The sequence below is a fragment of the Phlebotomus argentipes genome, unplaced genomic scaffold (genome assembly GCF_947086385.1).
Source record: "Phlebotomus argentipes unplaced genomic scaffold, Phlebotomus argentipes genome assembly scaffold_18, whole genome shotgun sequence".
NCBI lineage: Eukaryota > Metazoa > Arthropoda > Insecta > Diptera > Psychodidae > Phlebotomus > Phlebotomus argentipes.
Genome location: NW_026776177.1, coordinates 2,707,914 through 2,727,315, shown reverse-complemented (window position 1 = coordinate 2,727,315; position 19,402 = coordinate 2,707,914). Strand labels below are relative to the sequence as shown.

The window sequence follows — 19,402 nt, the reverse complement described above, 5'->3', positions numbered from 1 at the left end:
TTAATATACTTTTTTTCCTTTTGTCTATTAAGTATATGTTTACTATATAAGTACTTTTCTTTGACTAAAAATGTGACTTTTCGAGCATAAAATTGTTCATGATGGTTTTTTTTCTTGTTCTTTTCCTCTGAGCAATGTTTCATTTGTGTTTCAGGGAATTTTCAAAATGTGTTTCTCAACGTTTTTCTTTATGTTATTCACTAAGTGAAGAATCAAATCTGGCAAAAATTGACTCTTTTTGATTACAATACTTTGTCTAAAAATACTTTTAAGAGGAAAATCGGAAAAATATCATCTCTTTTGGCCGAAGAAATGAACATTTACAAGAATTTTTCTAAGAATTCTTTTGATTTCTGTCGAAGAACAGTGTGTCTAATATTTGATTTTTCTTCTACAAACTATGTTTTTCCATACTCTCATTTAAATATACTTTCATATCTCTGGGGAAATGATTACTATTTCTTGAGCACCATACGGTTTAACTATAAACAGATTAACAAAGAAGGTCCTTTTTTTCATTAAAAGTGTGGGTTTTTCTTCTTTAGCCATCTCATATGGTACTTTTCTCAAAATACCTTAGTAAAATACATTATTTTCTCTTCACAGAATAAATATTTCTCATCTTTAAGCATTTCTTCTAGCAAAATATACTCTGTCTCATTCCCTATGCGTCCGTGGACGCTCTTAAAACCTTTCTCTAACTAACTTTTGCAATCACTTTTATAAATCAAACTGTCTCCATACGAGGTGTGCTTGCATTTCTGCTTAGGATGGCATTCCTGCTTGTTCGTAGAAATCAGGTTCATTGTCTGGATCCACATCGGGCTTATTTCCGTCCAACTGAAAAGGAATCACACACACAATTGCCACGTTTTTTTTCTTCCTCCACACACAATGGTGCTTCACACGGAAAAGAGAAAACTCACCGCATTCAATTCAGATGCCGTAAAGTACGTGCCGAGCTTGTGACGCAACGGCACCATCATGATGAGGAAGAAGGGAAAGGCGAGGGAGAATGAGGAGGACTTCACACCCCAGAGAATTGCCAGGGCGGCGGCCTGAGTGAAGGTGAAAATGTGCATTTTCCACGTGGGAACGCGCCTCACGAATGGCTCTGGTGGGTGGTACTTGACGGGCATGAGGAAGAGCTTGAGTCTGGGAGAAGAAGAAAGCGTGTGATTAGACGTTGGAATTCCTGGAAGAGTCATTGAACTCACCTCTCGAAGAAGTGCACGCCGAACATCGACACGATGCCCATGTAGAGGAACACGCCGAAGAGGACGCTCATGGGAATGAGTCGCAGGATGGGCGCCATGGCCACAGAGAGGCCAACCATGACGGAGACGAAGAGGCCGGAGAGTCGTTGTTCCTTCACGTCCACGATGTGGGGTTTGTCGCCAGGAGCGTGAGTCCTGCAGGGGGAGAGAAGTGAGTCTTCCGACAGCAGAGCGAAGGGAGGAATTCCTACCTGGACATGATGGTGACGGAGGACACGTGAGTGACGGAGCGAACAGTGGCGGCGCAGTGCCAGGGCATGCCGAAGAAGCTGCAGATGGTGTTTGCGATGGACAGCAGGACAATGTCCATGTGCAGTCCTGAGCCCTTCTTCAGGCCACGCTCGGGTTTGTCCACAATCAGCTCGGAGATGTGCGTCTCCATGAAGATGAGGATGTACACCAGCATGGCGGGCACCACGGCGGCGAAGGGCACCCACATGGGCACAGGTCCCCAGGGGATGATCCAACCCCTGCTGTCGGGATCGCTGGGCGAAATGCCCTCGGGCACTGACAACTTGTCCGTGAAGACTTGCGGGATCATGAAGTCGATCGCCACGAAGATGGCAATGGACACGGGAACGCCGAAGTCGCCGAGAGCGCGACGCGCGGTGCGTCCCAGGAAGTGCGAGTTGCGGAAGATCCGGAGATAGTAGGCAAGAGTGAAGGTGCCCAGGGTGAGGATGGTGCAGAAGAGGGCGGTGTTGGGCTGATTGAGTGGGCCCTGATCGTCGAAGGGCGCAAGAAGACCACTGTCGTTGGCAGCCGCGGCGGAAACTTGAGTCTCTGGCGTGGCCAAAGTGGTGGCAATGGTGCTGGTCACATTCTCCTGAATGGTGGTCAGGATGCTGGACACTTCATCCGACAGTGCGCCAAGGATTGTCGTGACTTCCGTTGCATTGTCAGTGTCATTGCCGGCAACGAGATTAGCAGCAGGAATGATTGGAGCGACTGGTGGAGTGATGTTCTTGAAGTTGTACTCAGCGTGGAGAGGATGTCTCTTGTACACCTTCACCAGCTTCATGGCCGTCTCCACGAGGTAGATCAGTGTGATCAGAGCGGAGAAGATCTCCTGAGTGAATCTGGTGAACAAGCGCACGAGCCCACTGCCCTCGAAGGCGGACACCACCAACGCAATCACGATCTGCCAGATTCCCACCCACACTCTCATTGTGAGGAACTCGAAGCCGTTGGCTTTGCAGAACTCATAGAGCGCCTCGTCGAAGAGCAGCAGCGGTCCAGTGGTGCCAATGATGACCAGTGGCTGTCCGCAGAGGGCATGGAAGAAGATCCCCACGATAGACTGAGAAATCAGCGTCTCGGAAATGCCGATAAGATTGTGTGTCTTGTCAGACGCCAGGCCGCCGAAGGTGATGGCAGTGGAGAGCGCAGCGAAGTACATGAAGAGACTGGCTGCCAGAGTCTCAGTGTTAAGGCCATCCGTGATGTCGCTCTTGTACATTGGATAGCGACGCTTAATGTCATTGATCACGCCGCCCCAGAATTTCCCGGTCCTCTCGAGTGGTCCTGTTGGCTTCTTGCCACCATCGCCCTCAGCAGCTGCCAGTAATCGCTTCTCCTCGTCGGCAATGATCTGCTTGTCCTTATTCTTCTCCAACGCCTTAACCTTCCTGTTGCGGATGCGTTCGCTCTTGGCCTTCAGCTCCTCAATGGGCAACAGCTCCTGACGCTCCCAATTCCCAGGCGGCAGCACGATGGAGTCGTCCAGGAATTCATTGATGGCAGACAGGAGATCCTTCCTGTCGTCTGCCTTGTAGGCGATCCCGTGAAAGTGTGTGTTGGACATCAGCGTGGCGATTGAGCGACCAATTTCATGGTAATCCAGCTCAATGTCTTTGGGGCCCAGCAAGATGAAGAGGAATCGCACTGGAATTGGGACTTCAGTGATGCTTGGCATTGTGATGCCCTCGGCAAGCCTGACGAAGGCAATTGTCGGCTGATCCAGGAAGTCAACAGCACCGACCAGAACCGTCGTGGCTTCGGCTCCTTGAGGAATCCGCTTCAGAATTGTGTCATTCTGCGTCTTCCTCACCAAATCCTCCTGAGATGACGAGTAAACCTCCTCCTTGATATCGATTTTCGTCTCATTCCCACCGAAACCATTGATATCACTTGCCGGAACAATCTTTGGCTTTTTGTCGTCACTCAAGTTCTATTTCACCACATACGATACAAGAAGGGGGAAAAAAACGGAAGTATTGTATTAATAGGAATGAAATTGAAAGAGGAAATTGGCAACAAATAACAAAGAAAACTATATAAGAAGCAACGGAAGATATATAACTTGTCTAAAGCATAATAAAAATGCTGGAAAAAAGCTTCAGAGGAAGATAAGAGAAGAATGGGAAAGAATGTATAAAGAAAGTCATTCGCATCGTCAAAGGATGAGGACATTTCGTTTTCATATAAGAGATTAAAATAGACGGGCTTTGAGGAAAATATACACACTTCCACCCACTCGGGAGACCCGGAGAAATATGCAAAGCATGCGGCTAACTTGGAAACCAGAAGTGGCATCACAGAGTGCTTTCTCAGATTTATTAACATGCCTTAAGGTGAGCTTGAGCACTTGTCCTTCTTTCCGGCATTATGAAGACTTAGAGAAGTCCAAACAATACCTCGACATTGTCTCACGTAAGATTCCAGCCTTGGATTTTGGCGCAGAAATCAATCTAGGTTAAGAGCATGATTAGTGACCAAAGTCATGTCAGTTTAATGCGACTGAGCGCACACTTGATGCCGCCTCGGAAAAGGGAGGAGATAAAATTAAGAAAGAAATTGCAAAAGTTAATCATCTCTATATTGAAAAGATGTTTCATGAGGAAAGAGTTATTAAAAAAGAAAAAGGAATTCATCCACTATCAATACATATAATTGGGGAAATATGTATTAAAAAGTTCAATGAAGTGTGTTTATATTATGAAATAATGTTAGAAAAAGGAAGGTTGAAAAACATCATCTCTTTGAGAATTATAAAATATTAGTCTTATTACGAATAGAAGTTGGGATAGAGTTGAGTGGCGCCTGGATATTGAGCTGTCGGTTGTTGTGGCAGTTGGTCGTGAGAGCCGCCGAGGACCGCCATTCTTAACACCGATCGAGTCCAGCTCATCCTGAATCCACAACGACTACAAATGTCAAGACCCTTAGTCTCCTCGCTTCTTAAATACCACACAACTCTTCGGGCCACCTCATGAGGGGGATGATTGAATGTGAGAAAGAAGGAGAGATGATTTGAGAGAATTTTTGAATTAAGAGAGATGAATGATTGGCAAAATGTGACGCCCTGGAGAAATACTTTGAATAACATTCAAATATTTGCAATGGTAATTAATACACTTGGGCGTAAAGAGGTAAAAAACACATATATATATATATATATCCATTAGCTGTGAGCGAAGGTAGATATGAAATATTAATTTGTTTGTTTGTTGTTTCTCTTCGAAATGTTGGGCGACATGAAAATTTCACGAAGTAAATATTTGGCGAAACACAGCCTTGACTTTCTTCACTCTATTCTTTATCCATCCCCTTTCAAAATGTATGTATTTAGCTGATAACGTCATTCGATGATTGCTGTGTGTTTCTTGATGATTGTTATTTGGGAGGCTCAAAAACATCACAATGCATACATATTTGATTCATCCGAAGCGTTGTAGCCAAGGGGCAAGTCACAAGGCGATTTTAGAGGAATCCTTATTTGTCTCAATTAAATAAAATGATTCTTTTCCAAGTTAAATTGTAAAACAATCAAAATTTGAATATTTGATTATTTTCCCCACATATCGCCGCCAGAGGGCAGCAATGTTGGCGTGGCGGACGCCAATAATATCACATTTTTGCATAATTTTCTCTTTTCTCACGCATTTTCACACTTTACGACTTCCTGGCGTCATTCTGACCATGCGAAAAGAGAAAATTTGACCTAATCAATTCCGAAATACATGTAAAAGTTTCGATTGTTTTTCCCAAAGGCGAAATTTGCCTTCAAAAGTTGATAAGCCAAACATATCGTCAAAATAAATAATATAACTCAAGAAATGATTGAATAATCACAAATCGCGAGTGACTTTCCCCTTGTTTGTAGCCTTAAGCCGCTAGCAGATCTCGTAATTTAAGAGACGAAACATCTTCATGCCTACGGCGTATTTGTTGTCTTGTGTTTTTCTTTACCCAGGAAAAGATTAAGTGTTCCCAACTGCGATCGACAACACGGTATGAGAGGTTCTGTGTTATTGTGTAGGCGGTTTATGGAAAAATGTACAAAAAAAAACAGTATTATTTTGAATATTATATTGTATTCTTCCTCTCTGTTTCTCCCTCTGTCTCTCGATATGACCAATGATTATTACACATCATGCTCTCGAGCCTGCCGTGGAAATTTTACACGCGCTGGCATTTTTTAATATCATCCCCTAAAACCCATAAAACCCTGTTAATTGCCTCGTCAAGGGTGGGGCGCTTTGAGATGAAATGGAAAGAAAGTTATGGAGCGAGAATAAGAATGTAATATATAGAACAATGACGAAAGGAAAAGTAAAAGAAGAAATGAGAGAAGAGGAGAGTCTGAGAGTGAAATTCTGGAAAGCTTTTGAGCTTTCATTACCTGCAAACTCGTGTAGCTGCTGAATTTGCGCCGTGAGCCAAAGTGAAAGCCAGAATGGCCCTCATTCACGTGTCGATGACGAAGAAGCAAAGCCCTCAAGACGGTGGATTTGTCGTCTGGTTGGATTAGGTCCTCAATTACCATCTGTCAAGAAAAAATATCCCAGCGTCTTTATGCGAAAATCAATCTGCAGCGCAATTATTGCGTGGCAACGTGGGGGTGAATGACGCCACGTGTGCCGAAAATTCATAAATTATAAGGGTATAATAATGTGTTATGAATAAATCTCTGTTCTCTCTCCAGCAGAACCTTTCCTAGAACGTGAAAATGTGTGTAAATTCAGAGGAAATTTACCTGCTCCACAACTCTGTACGCCACACCGGGCAGATCCTTCTCCTCCAGGTCCATGAGCACCACACCGGTCTCCAGGCATCGTCTGAGATTGAGGAGCGAGTGGAAGGACAGCGAGGCCACGTGCGGACGACCCCAGCGGTCTGATCCTTCCTCCACGTCCTCCTCGTACTTGATCCACCTGGCGGTCTCCTTCCACTCAGCCTCCTCACCTTGACCCACCAGCTCGTCCAGTTGCACAAACACATCGTGCGGACTGTGGTCGATGGCCTTCTTTCCGGTGGGCGGTTTCCCCATGGGAACCGTCGTGGAGTCCTTCCTGCCGCTCGGCTGGACCTTGTGGCGACGCATTCCTCTCGGATCGTCCGACCGATGCGACGTCAATTCATCAATATCGGCTTCCTGGAAAGTCAGGTGAAAAATATTTCAGCGAAATCCCATCACACGACATGAGGATAATCTCGTCACATCCTATCATCTATTGATCTTTTGCCTTTTTGGAACATGTGAATAGACAGAGAGTAAACATCGGGTGTTTGTATAATTCATTGTACTGAATTGAATATTGAAGTTCAACTCCTACAAACCACACTAAAGCTCATCGTTTTCTCATGTATAAAAAGAAAACTTTTGCCTCTCAAAATTACACACATTAATATTCAAACATGTTCAGAACTTTGTCTTGTGAGCATCACAACACACTTCATTAGCCACACGATGTTTACTAATTGCGAGCAAAAATCTCTACGGAAAAGACAGAGTCCAAAGAGAGTTGAGGACTAATTGGATTTGGTGCTTCCTACCTTGCCACGTTTTCCTCGCTTTGCGGAAAATCCAGTGGGTGATTGTGTAATGAACAAATTTAATAAGGAAGACACAGAGTACTCAAGGGACGGTCATACATTATGATTAGACGCATTGGGGATAAATATAGAGAGTCACTCACGTCTAGGGTCGCATCTTCGGGCTGCACAGACACCCGCCGGCCGCCGGACTCGGGCGCTCCGCCGGTCTGCTTGTCGGACAGCGAGTGCTTGCGCTGCTTGTAGTGCTGATGGCGCGACTTCCTGCGCCGGCCGTGCTCATCCTTCGTGTCCTCCGCCTCGTCCGTGTCCGCCTGGCTGCCCTCAAACTTCACCTTGATGCGCTTCTCCTCGTCGTCCTCAGTGTCGTGATCCCTCTTCACCGCCGCGGCTCGCTCCGAGACCTGCGGCGTGGAGTCGGACTCGCCACTGCCGGCGCCCAGGCTGCGGGTGGGCGAGGACAGTGGGAGGGCGCGATTGTACGGGATCACAGTGGGTGTCCTCTTATCCTCGTCCTGGGAATTTGTGTCCTTGGAGTCTTGGCGCTTCATGCTTCGGGACTTGAGTGGGGAATGTGTGTGGGGATATGTTGTTTCGTTGCGGTGCTCTGGAAGTGAGACAGACATTTTGCTTGAGGATGAGAGACTGTTGACTCTGTCCAAGGGACAGATATTATGGTCGGAAGTGGTGTACAGCTTTTATTGCAAGTCAAATTGAGGCATTTCTCAATTAATTCTGCCTAAAAAATCAATTTTATCTTCATTTTTAGGTTATGTTATTGATTTAAAGCAGATTCTGGTGATTAAATAACCCTTAAAATCATCAAATATGTGTTTAAGCTGGAAATATTTCTGTTTTTCTTGGCAGATTTCAACATTTTGATTAAGGAAAAGCTTAAAAGTCAATCATAACCTCAAAAAATCTCATTTTAGTCTGGAAAAATATTTTTTGTTTAGTTATTTCCACGGTTTTTGCTTAATACATTCAGAAATTCACTATATTTACTAATTTCCAGGTTTTTAGGAGACTTAAATCGATTTCATAACCTCACAATTTGATCAGAATTGTGAAAAGCATTTTCTGAAGTCAAAAATGAGCGTGAGAAACAGTCGAAGGAGTCTAAAAAGTGATGAAAAATGCCTTTAAATTCTGCACAGAAACTTCGCAAGTGTCAGGAAGTGTTGTACAGATTCAAAGCATATTATCTTCCCCTTGACTTTATCCCTCCACAGTATGTAAATAGGAAAAGTTATGAGCAGGGATATATTTTGTTAAAGTTGAAGGACGAGCCTTTTTCAGCTGGACTGCTTGAGACGGTGAATCATTTCAATAAAATATTTGAATAATGTAGTTGTTCATAAAATCTACTTGAAAATCTCTGACGAAGAAAGAATTGCGCGTAGGAAAAAACCTGTTTGCGATTCCAGGAATTTTTCAGTCATTCTGAGAAAAATGAGCAGTATAATATTTATTCACGGTAAATAGAATTCTCGGAAGGATACTCGGAAATGAGATTTTAGGACTTAAAGCGGAATAATTTGATAAGCGCATTAGTGAAAACCCTTAATGGTTTTGCGGTGGGAGGATTAAGTGGGGAAAAATACTCACGATCACTGTCAGTATCGATAAATTTTCCTGATACTGGCGACGGCTGGGGCTTTTCATCTGCTGATCCGGCCAATTGCAGGACATTGAACTTCTCCTTTTCGCGATCCGAGCCGGCGAACACTTTCTCCATTTCCTCGTCCAACTGCACCTCATTGGGATCTCCATTGTCACTCTGTGAACACATTAAGTGCGCAAATTAAGAGATGGCATTTGTAATTGCATGATTGAATTTAGCAATGAATGCCTGGCATTCCTCAGCCAATTGACGACGCCCAACCCATCTCTTCGTCACCTCATTTCTGCCCAGCTCCACTGACTTCCGTATCCACTCGATGACTTTGAGAGTGAACTTCCTGAAGAGTCCCCTCGTGGAGTCTTGCGCGTGAATGGCGGGAATTTTCGTGCTGTCCTGTCCGGATGTGTTCCTGAACATAGCAGGACGACAACTGACCAGACGAGCACGTCTTTCGCCGTGACATTCGAGACGGTGCCGAAGGAAATTCAGTGACTCCTTGTCGTCCAAAAAAAGGACACGCGCTCTTACGCTTCTTGGTTAATTAATTGATTTATTGAATTATTGAGCGGAATATTAATGGAAATGTACAACGCACACCTCGAGACAGTCACAGTTTGAACATATTTCCTATTTTTTTCCAGGTACTTCACAGACACTTTGTCACTGTCGATCCCAGCGAATCTCCCTTATTTTTTTCTCCGCCTCATACTGACTGACTCCTGTGCTAATCTCTTAACCCGCGAGTGAACTCTCGGTGTGGATTATTCAACACTTTCGACAGTTTTCTTTGGCACGCGAAGAACGTACGTGAGAATTTGTACAACTTTTATGGCCTCAGTTTAACCATGTGAGTCTCTTTAATCAACCCGTCGTGATATCATTAATGCACTTAATCCCCCTTTTCGGATGCCTAAACAAGCCTTCAACACTCCAGTTTCGTGTGTTTGTGTCCTCCAGAGTCTCCTTTCGGCGCGCACACACTGCAAGTCCACGAAAATTGCACCCCTGGCGAATATTTGCTCAATTTCCACACACCCCGAATTGATTTTCCCACGAATTACGGCTCCCTCTCTTAAAGCCACAAAAAGTGGGTAGAGTTCACGTTGGAAGTCCACTTTTCTAGGTCAATTTTCACACCTGATTCACTCACTTTCCCAGGCGCATTTACGACCGATTTTCACGCTCAGGGCTTTTCAGCGAGAGTCCTTAAGGATAGCGTGTGACCGACTTTCAGCGTTTTGCCGGAAGAACAGCATTAGGAGAAAAGTGTCTTTCGGCCACGACCGCCAGCTCGAGACTGGGAGGAAATGCTGAAAATTCTCCTTGCAATTTCTCTCTCCAAACTCTCACTCACTCTCTCTCTCTCGATTTTCCACACTCTTTGCAGCATTTTCCATCGACAGAGAGATTTTGCCAAAGAGCACAATTCAATGCTTTTCCTATTTTCTTTTGATTTTGCTGTCAATTTTTCCCACCCACTTGACATCATCCCCCGTGTTCTCTCAACCCTTTTCCCCCCACAAAATTCGTCGAATTATTAATTACCAGTGTCAAGTCGTCTCTGGGGTCAAATTTTCACGACAAACTGTCGTATATTTACAGTAAAATCATCACTTTGTGTCTCTATTGACTTTCCGGGCGAGAAATTTTCCCAACCCCACGCATAATGTGATCGAAAAGTGATATTAATAGATGCTCAATGTCACTAGCGAAATCACTTAATCCTCCACTTTCCCCCCCTTGTGGCTCTCCTAATCAATATTGGTGTGCCGAGGCAATTTGCTTGAAAGCGACTTCCGCTGAATCCCCCGAAATATTTGCCAGACATTTGTATTGTTTCGTGAAGTCGTGGGAGGTGATTTCATTCCATCGATTTATCTCAATGGCAACACGTGAAATTGATTGATTTGACAGATTTTCCTATTAGAATTCATTAGATTGTTAACGTCTTTCCCACACCCATCAATTCTCCCTCTACAATTTGTCAACTTGTCTCCAGATTTGCTCTCCGGAGAAAATGCAATTGCCGCAGTTGTTCTTCGGAAATCAATTTCCCCCCGAGAATATTTTTACTGCTGGTGCTGAAGACATATTTATTCTTGTCGATTGTATATGACGTTCATCAGCCGATGTTGTATTAAAAAGAAAAAAAATTGATATTTAATATTGGTTTATGCAATATATTGAAGCGAACCAAGAAGGGAAAATCACTGATGAAGAAATGACATTTTCCTGGCATTTGCAATGTATTGATTCTCTGGTGTTTTTTGTCGTGTTTTTTTCTTCCAACTTTGTTGCAATTTTGTCACGAGAAGAGTGTGATTTTCGCTAATTATCTTGCGTGTTCTAAGTTGCGATGTTTTCTTCTTCCTCTCTCTCTGTAATCAAGGTCAAGACGGAAAAATGCGACGAGTATTTGCCCATCAATTATTGGTCATACTGGGCGACGTTCGCACGCAAATGTTAAGTCATTAATTTATAAACCATCTCAATCAATACAGGCCGACCTTGATTGTCAATTCATATGCGCCAGTGGACAATCCTTGCTCGAGGAGCAACAAAGCCTTCGGCCAATCAATATATGCATTTGTAATATGCCACTTGTTGAGGCTCAGAAGCTACACGCCCCAAAAATTGACCACGCGAGCCATTTAGCTGCGTATAAATAGGGTCACGCAAGAAGACGGGAAAAGTTCACGGGGTCACGAGAGCATTGGACGATGATTGCACTTCCTCGAAAAAGCGTGGGCGTAGCGGAAGAAGAAATTGATAGTTTCACTGTCAAGTTCATGATATCGCGCGCGCGTCACGATAAGACCACGCAATTCTCGTATATAGAATTCAGCTAATCTCCCAAGGTTCAGATATTGATAAAATGTTGCTCAAAAAAGAGCGTAAGAAAGTGGGCAGACTTTCTAACCACAAATTATCTGATAATTAATAATCCCTCGGCGTGTGATAATTGTAAAGAGCGAGCTCAGCGACAAGGAGACACACACTTCAAATTAATAGTTAAATGCGCTGAGGATTAACTACACACTTGAGATAGTCTTTAATGAATAGCTTTCGACTCACCCCGGATTTTGGATTGAATCCAAGAAACGAGAGTTTCCTCCGATTGTTGTATTCCTGATTATTGCTCATTTCGATTACTTTTCACACACTTTTTTTTTTACACACTCTCAATGTCTCTCTGTCTTCTCCTCTAATCACTCGAGTGGTTTCGCAAACCATATACAATCGTCACTCACAAAGTTATTAAGCGGTGGAAAATTGGCGGGAATTTTCTCTGGTGCACTTGAGTTGCTTTTTGCGAGGGGCCCGTCCGATGCGACTTGTCCAGAGGGGCATAAAGCTCACGTGGCTCACGGGATCCTCGGCACTGTCCTCCGGCGCGGCAGAGTTGGTCCTCGGGATGCCTGCGGATGGTGAGAGTGAGTGGATGAGCGCACAAGAGAGTACTGTCCGTTGGAGGGACGTCCAACGACTGAGGTCGGGCGAATGTTGGCAAAAATCTTTTATGTAAAGTCCGAAATAGCACAAAGAGTACGTGATGATGTAGTTAGAGGGAGGGCGTAGAGCTGTTTTTGGGGTCTATTTCACTTCTCTTTCCTTTTATCAAGAATGCTGATTTGATTTTAATTCTTATCGAGGAGTGGCGCAAACTCATTTCGCGCACTGTTGTGACTGATTAGCCTTCGTCTCCTCCAATTGATCAGTTGACAAGGCTTATAAGATATTTGTAATAAATTTCCAGGCCCAACAGTGGCACATTGGAGCAACACTGTCACCTACATTCTCACGAGGCGGCCAAAAAAATACACACTCTCGCCCAATTCACCTGTCCATCTCGCGCCCAAAGAGCCGCTGGCGCGGCGATTGGGATCAACTCACCGGTGGTTATGGAAAATTTCTCAAAGACAAGATCATGTAATTTGTTAGTGTCATTCGACGCGCGAGACTTCCGAACGTCTGCCAATTCTTCCCCAAATAATTTAGAGTGCCTTTTCGCTGGCCAATTCAACAGGCCAATTCTGTTTCTCTGCAGTCACAAATCGTCAGATTCTCACCATTTTTCGACACTGTGCAAATAAATTTATCAATTGCGCCCCACAAACAATGATGGATACTCCATAAAACTTATCAGTAGTTTCCTCGTAATAAATTTCAATTAAATGTTGACCATAAATGACTGAACTTAAGGCAGCTGAGCTTTCAAAATGATGAGTAAGAAAAAATATGGCTGCTCAAAGAAAAGATAACATTTCTATAAAAAAAAACACTTTGCTAAAAACGTAGTCAGAGAAAATAAACCTTGAAAGCGCGATTTTCCTTAAACACTACAAGTTTTTGGGGTGTTTTAAAAAACATTAAACTTTTTTACAGGTTTTTGAGTTCCTAGAAGCTCTTTTAAGAAGTTAAAAAATTCAAATCTGCAAGTTTTTGGGGAGCAACCTGAAAATTTAGCGTTAATTTCGCTGTGAAATTTGACGAATTTTAACTAAAAACACCCGCTAATGTTTTGATAAAGTGTTAATTATTGTCCTTATTTATTTTGTGAATATTTCAATTGATTTTATTCATATTTATTAGAATTTTGACTGAAATATTGCAAAGTTAGTGTCCAAAGACGATTTTAAATAGATTTTGAGTACATTTTATCCAAAAAAATTGTGAGAAATTAATTTTTTCAAAGTTCTGTATTAAAAATACGCTTTATTTTCTTATTTTAAGTTTTTTTAGGAACAAATATTAAAAGAAAATCCTGGAAATCTGATATTAGAATGTTTTTCAATGCAGATTTTAAACGAAATATTGCCGTTTAAGACAGTTTAATTAACTGAAATTAATTTACTGTAATTAAACTGAAAAAGTTTGGCAAAAATTTATAATAATTTCTGTTTAATAAAAATATTTCTATTTAAAATTGCTTCAAAATTCTAGTGAATTGAGTGAATTTCTCACAAAATTCTCAGATTGCAATTACAAACTTTCCTTCGTTTGAACAGTTTAACCCTATCAAGCTTGTGAGTGATGATGCAGGGGTTAAAGTGCAATTGCTTCGAGGGGTGAAAGCACAGAAAGCTGCCCTCAAATTGCCAGCAAACTGTCTCGCTGTCTCACTCTGTTCATTACCATATTAATTAAATGCTGGAGCAATGTAATAAACAGTGCGTCATTCGCAAGGGAATCGCCAGATAATTTTCCTGACATTGATTTGCCGAGCGAGAAATTTCACTCCCATAAGTCGTTTGGAAAACTTCGAGGGGGCTTTTCAAGACAATTTGAAGTGTGTGTGTCAGTGACGAAAATATGACACGGAATCGCGAGATATCTCAGAAAATTTATTGCATCTCGATGAGATTTGCTGATATTGCGAAGTTGAAGTATCTCAGCTACAGTTTTTTTCTTCTCCTTCTTCGCTTTCTGAGCTGCGAAGAGAGTGAAATATTCACGTGGTTTTTTGACTTTGCATTGCTTTTATTATCTCTTTCTTCTCGCCCGAGACACTGGGCCAAGTGTTGAAGCTCTGGTCTTTTTTGTCCAAGGCTTCTTCGAGAGTGTGAGAGAAGGAAATCTGTTGAGTTTGGCATTTGCTCGGTGGTGAAAAAGAGTGTCTTTTTGAATGGGCGTCTAAGGAAAGTGTGTGCAAAAATGAAAGGAGCCTCACGTGATTTGGCTCTCAAAGCAAATATATAAATCTATAATGGCGAGGTGAATAATAAATTGATGCGGGGAGAAAAACAACTCACGGCACACCGAATGGGAGAAAGATATTTGCATAAGAGCGACTCGCCAAGGCACATGACATGGAAAAATCATCCAGCAAATATGCTTCGCGAGTAGGCAACAAAAGAATTCTTTTTTCGGGGAGTGTCTCAGCCAATTCGTCGAAAGGCGCCTAATGCTGGTGGAGAAATTAATTTTCTCACCACCCCACGAGCCGGTCACATACGTAATATTAATTCCGGTAGTGGTTCTGTCGAACAACTCCGTGAACTCGTGGTGATAAGATGATATTAAAAATCCATCCGTCTTCATAAAGAAAATACCAGAAATACACAGTCTTTTGCGCGCACCTCGTGAGAGGCAAGAGGGTGAACTGAAGCACCTTCGAGATATCATATGATCGCGATAAATGAACTTTATTCCATGTGTCGTGTGACAGTTAAAGCCTCTGCGCGAATTAAATTGGTATCAAACGAATAAAATCAGTGGAAGCGAAATTTATGGGACGCAAAAAGGCGCGATTGTTGTGGAAAGACTTCCACGTTTTGGACACAACTGTGCATGGAATTTCCGTAAGATTAAATTTAGCTGACAATAAAAATTATCTGCTAAAACCATGCAATCGCCAAAAATATACATGAAATTATAAATGAATTCCCATTAAGATTGATGCACTGTAAATTACCAAGGGAAAGATAATATGCTCTCAATTTGTACATCAGCTCCAAACACTTCCAGCGCTTGAAGTTTTTAGAGTGAAATTATGAAGAAATCTCTTCAGTTTTTATTCGATATTCCTATAAAAATCCGCTTACAACCACTTTTTGGGTATCTTTTTCGACCATAACCTCAAAATATCACCAAAAAGTCAGTTTAAAAACTTTCTAGATCACGTAATTCTCTCTTATGATTTTCTAATCAACTCAAAACTGTTGATTTAGGATTAAAATCATCCAGAAATTCTTCTAAATAGAAATTTTACAATTTCCAAAGCACTATTTTTGAGGTTATGTTTGATTTTAGCACAATTTGCAGTGTTTCTTGCAAGTTTCTTAGCATCAAAGATTTAGAAATAAAGTTGTTTATTGCATGTAAATGCTTAATTCTGTGAATGACTAGCGATTGACGTGCTAAGAATGTGAATTCGATTGGTTACATAACCTAGAAAAGGAATATTTTGATTGTTTCTACACAAAAATCATAAGGAAATTCAAAGAATCTCGATGATTCGGCAGTGAAAGAAGCACACAAGAAAGGAATATTATGAGTTTTAGAACACTTTCACTTTCCAAGACTTCTATTAAGTTGTACACCACTTCTGACCGTATTATCTCCCCCTTGTAAATTACTGACCATCAGTTTTTGCATTTAATTAGGCGCTGAAAAGTTTGCATTTTGAATTATTAAATTAACCGCATAAAATATTCGGTTATTTCACTCGAAGCAATTGAGGAAAAGTCTAACATTTCAGCAGAATGACACACCCTATCGTTCAACATTGATGTGAGATTTCTTTTAGTGGATTGAAGAACTCTTGCCAATATATTTCCTGCACGTGAATTTAATTTTATGAGAAAATCTAATTCGATCGCGAAATGAATGACGAATGGTGTGATTAACAGATTCGCGGATGTAGAAAATTTCCCTCCCTTTTTGCCACCGCCTTTGCACAGAGTTGTGGAGACGTGTTAAGCATGAAAATGCCTTGTCAGAGTTATTCCAATTATAGAACAAAGTCAAATTCTGTCACTTTCCACCTTGACCCAATGCTAAATCCCCGTGGATAATTATTAATTGTGCTGTACATTGATTTTTCTCTCTCCGCACTCTCAATGATCTTCTTATGGGTGTCTCGTGAGCTTTAATGTTTGAGAAATTTCTCAGAGTTCAACCTCCATGTGCGCTCTCGCCATATCTGGAAGTTCTGCTTGCGTCATCGCTCAGCATCTCATCCTAATGAAAGCGACATGCTTTCCCAAGGGGTAGATAGTACAGCCAGAAGTGGTGTACAGCTCAGCAGAAGTACTTAAGAAGTGGAAGTGTTGAAAAACCTTCAATATTCCATTCCTACGCGCTTCTTTTTGCTGACGAATAATCCAGATTCTCTCAATTTCTTTCGATTTTCATGCAGAAACAAACGTCATAATCTTTTTTCTAGGTTATGTAACGAATCTGGGACAGATTTAGTGAATAATTCTTTTTCTAGCACGTAAATTCTTATAGTTTTTTTTGGCAAATTAAGCATTTGCAAGCAATTTATAGTGTTTTCTTATCCTTTGATGCCAAGAAACACTGCAAATTGTGCTACAATTGAACATAACCTCAAAGAAAGTCAATTAGACTTGGAAAATGTCCATTTAGACAACTTTCTGGACAATTTTGACGGTGAATCAGTAGTTTTAGGATCATTGTCAAATCAGAAGAAATGATTTTGTGATCTAGAAAGCCTCCAAACGAAATCTTTGAAGGGCTCTTAATGATATTTTTGAGGTTATGGTGGGAAAAGATGTCCAGAAATAGCGGTTTAAATTCGATTCTTTCAGAAATATCAAATGGATTCTTAAGAGATTCATTATATTTTGGGAATTAGTGTGGAAAACAGACTACAAATTTCATATTCTAGAAGTGTCAGGGGAAATTTGGAAGTGTTTATGACATATTATCTTCCCCTTGTGTTTTCCCGCGCCTTTTCGCCGAAGGATGGAAAGAGCTTTTCTGTGGCACGTTTCCTGGAACTGAGAGAGTCTGTCGCGAACCGCATGTCAGCATCACTGCTCGTCGTCACGACAGTGTCTGAGAGGAAATTGAGAAGATAATCGCTCACTCTCTTTCGCATTATTCGGACGAGTTGCTTCTTATTCTTGCCTTGCGTGCACAATTTGTGCTTCGCGTTTTCCCGCGCAATTTCTTGCCCACTTTCCCGAGTTTCTCCTCCTCTGGGGAGACACAATCTTTGGGGCAGTCTCACGGGACATCGATAGCAAAGTGTTCCTCAATAAATTCGGATTATCTGCCACTCAAGGCACGAGACACTCTCGATCACGTAATTCATCACTGCTGGTCGATTTGGATTAACACCTTTTAATTACAGAACTGATAAGACGCACGCTCAAGTCAAAGAGATTCTCTGGCCAAGAGTGAATTTCCCCCAAAATTCACAACTAAGAGTGACACTTTTTCAATGGGTTTTTCATTGTAGCAAATGAGTTGTGAAATATTTCACAAAAGTCATTCTCTGCCGATGGATTTCCCAAGATTTCCTCCCTAAAAATATCTCTGTTTGCCGTAAAACTTCTCGACAATTTATTTAGACTAGACGCACGTGCTCGTGAGTTATGTATTGTATGTTAACCCTCTCAGGATTATGAGGTAATTTGGTCCAAGAGGAAGATATTATGGTCAAAAGCGGTAAAATATTTGCACTACCAAAGATTCTTGTTCCAACAAATTTAAGAAGTTTTCAAGTTATTTTGCTCAAGAAAATCGCTTTTATTGCTTAAAAACTGCCTAAAAGTCAACCATAACCTCAAAAATGTCTCAAAGAATTCTTTTTGCTTATTTATTTCCGCGGTTTTTGCTTAAAAGTGGCAAATTCAGTTTCATTATCTCTTAGAAACAGGGAAATATTCGTTTTATTTACTTATTTCAGGGTTTTAAAGGATCCAAATTGGTTTAAGAAGGATTTTTTACACCGTATTCATAACCTCACAATTTGGTTAGAATTTTTCTAATCATTTTTCGAAGGTAAAACTAGAAAATCAAGGCAGAAATTGTTCATAAACAAATCTTAAACATTAAGATCATTTCTTACAATCTTAAATCTAAGTATTTCAAGAATTTAAGCTTCTTGAAACGGAAAATCTTGGATTAGATTGTGAGAAACCGTCAAAAGGAGTCTAAAAAGCGATGGAAAATGCATTTAAAGGCGTTCAGAAGTGTCTGAAGTGTTGAAGATTCTGAACAGAGGCTAAGAAAGTGTGAGAAAATGAGTGTGATTTGGCCTTCTGGACCTGAGAAAGAGGGATGTGAATCCTTTGGTAATCTGAGAGACAGAAATCAGTCCTTAGAAGCCTGCAAAGCAATCAGTTCACTCACTATTTTTCTCTCACACGAAGTGCTAAAGAGGTAAATTCCACAAATACCATCAGATCTCGCGCTATTCCTTCCTCCTCGAGACATCACATGAGTCTGCAAAGTGTTTCACATCCGCTAAAGGTCATTCTGATCTCAATCTCGTGCCTCATTTTCACTCTGTTGACTCTCTGGGAAGCCCATTTGGGGGAGAGCCATTGAAAATATTGATAAATATTGTCGATAAATATAGCCAAGAGGCATTCATCTGGCCGTTGGGATTCTGAGGTATTTTTAGGTGTCTCATTTCCTCCTCATTTTCCCTCAATTAACACCCACCTTAGGAGTGCGATTTTGGGTGAAATGGAGTGAGAATTATTCTGTGAATGGACGCGAGAAGTGACATTTTTCAACTTGTTTTTATTACACATTTTCTGGCCAACACACGTGCTGTTCTTGTCCAACAAGAAATTCCCTCTCATTGACTTTCGAAATTGAACGTAAGACGATAAAAAAAATTCAGCAAAATATTCGATAAAATTGCATAAATACAATCGGAAGTGAAACACCATCACAAAAGCAAAACATTTCCACACACGAATGCACACACTGAGAACTGAAAATTGCCTTGTAATTTGCAAAAATGATTAAATGTCACTCACCTGAGTGGATTTTTCTTCTCACAACTGTATTTTCCTCATGCATTCAGGCTGGATGGACACAAGTATGCGATGATATTCCCCGATAATTGCCAACTGAGTGACTAATAAAAATGAAATTCCACCCAAACAAATTCAATGAAGTGAATTTACTTAATCTATTGGGGAATTAAAGAAAGAAAGAGAGAGAGGAAAAAAAGGAGTCACGTCACTTATCAAATATTTGAAAAGTCTCTCTCTATATTTCTCAATACACTCTCGCG

At 41.5% G+C, this 19,402-nt stretch overlaps 1 protein-coding gene across 5 annotated transcripts; it reads right to left on the bottom strand.

Annotated features, from left to right (window-relative positions):
- Nucleotides 1-191: 191 nt before the first annotated feature.
- LOC132259536 (anion exchange protein 3) lies at nt 192-19,402 on the bottom strand. Of its 5 annotated transcripts, XM_059757204.1 has the most exons (12): nt 19,143-19,402; nt 11,755-12,098; nt 8,664-8,835; nt 7,199-7,662; nt 7,056-7,073; nt 6,256-6,654; nt 5,902-6,045; nt 4,289-4,423; nt 1,469-3,447; nt 1,218-1,412; nt 927-1,155; nt 192-840 (listed from the first exon to the last, which is right to left on the bottom strand). In XM_059757204.1, the coding sequence occupies exons 2-12, from the start codon at nt 11,821-11,823 to the stop codon at nt 766-768; spliced, it is 3,879 nt and encodes a 1,292-aa protein (XP_059613187.1). In that variant the 5' UTR covers nt 11,824-12,098; nt 19,143-19,402; the 3' UTR covers nt 192-765. The 5 variants fall into 5 exon arrangements, with proteins under 5 accessions (XP_059613187.1, XP_059613190.1, XP_059613186.1 ...); XM_059757207.1 differs by lacking the exon at nt 4,289-4,423; XM_059757203.1 differs by lacking the exons at nt 11,755-12,098; nt 19,143-19,402 and adding an exon at nt 8,956-9,995.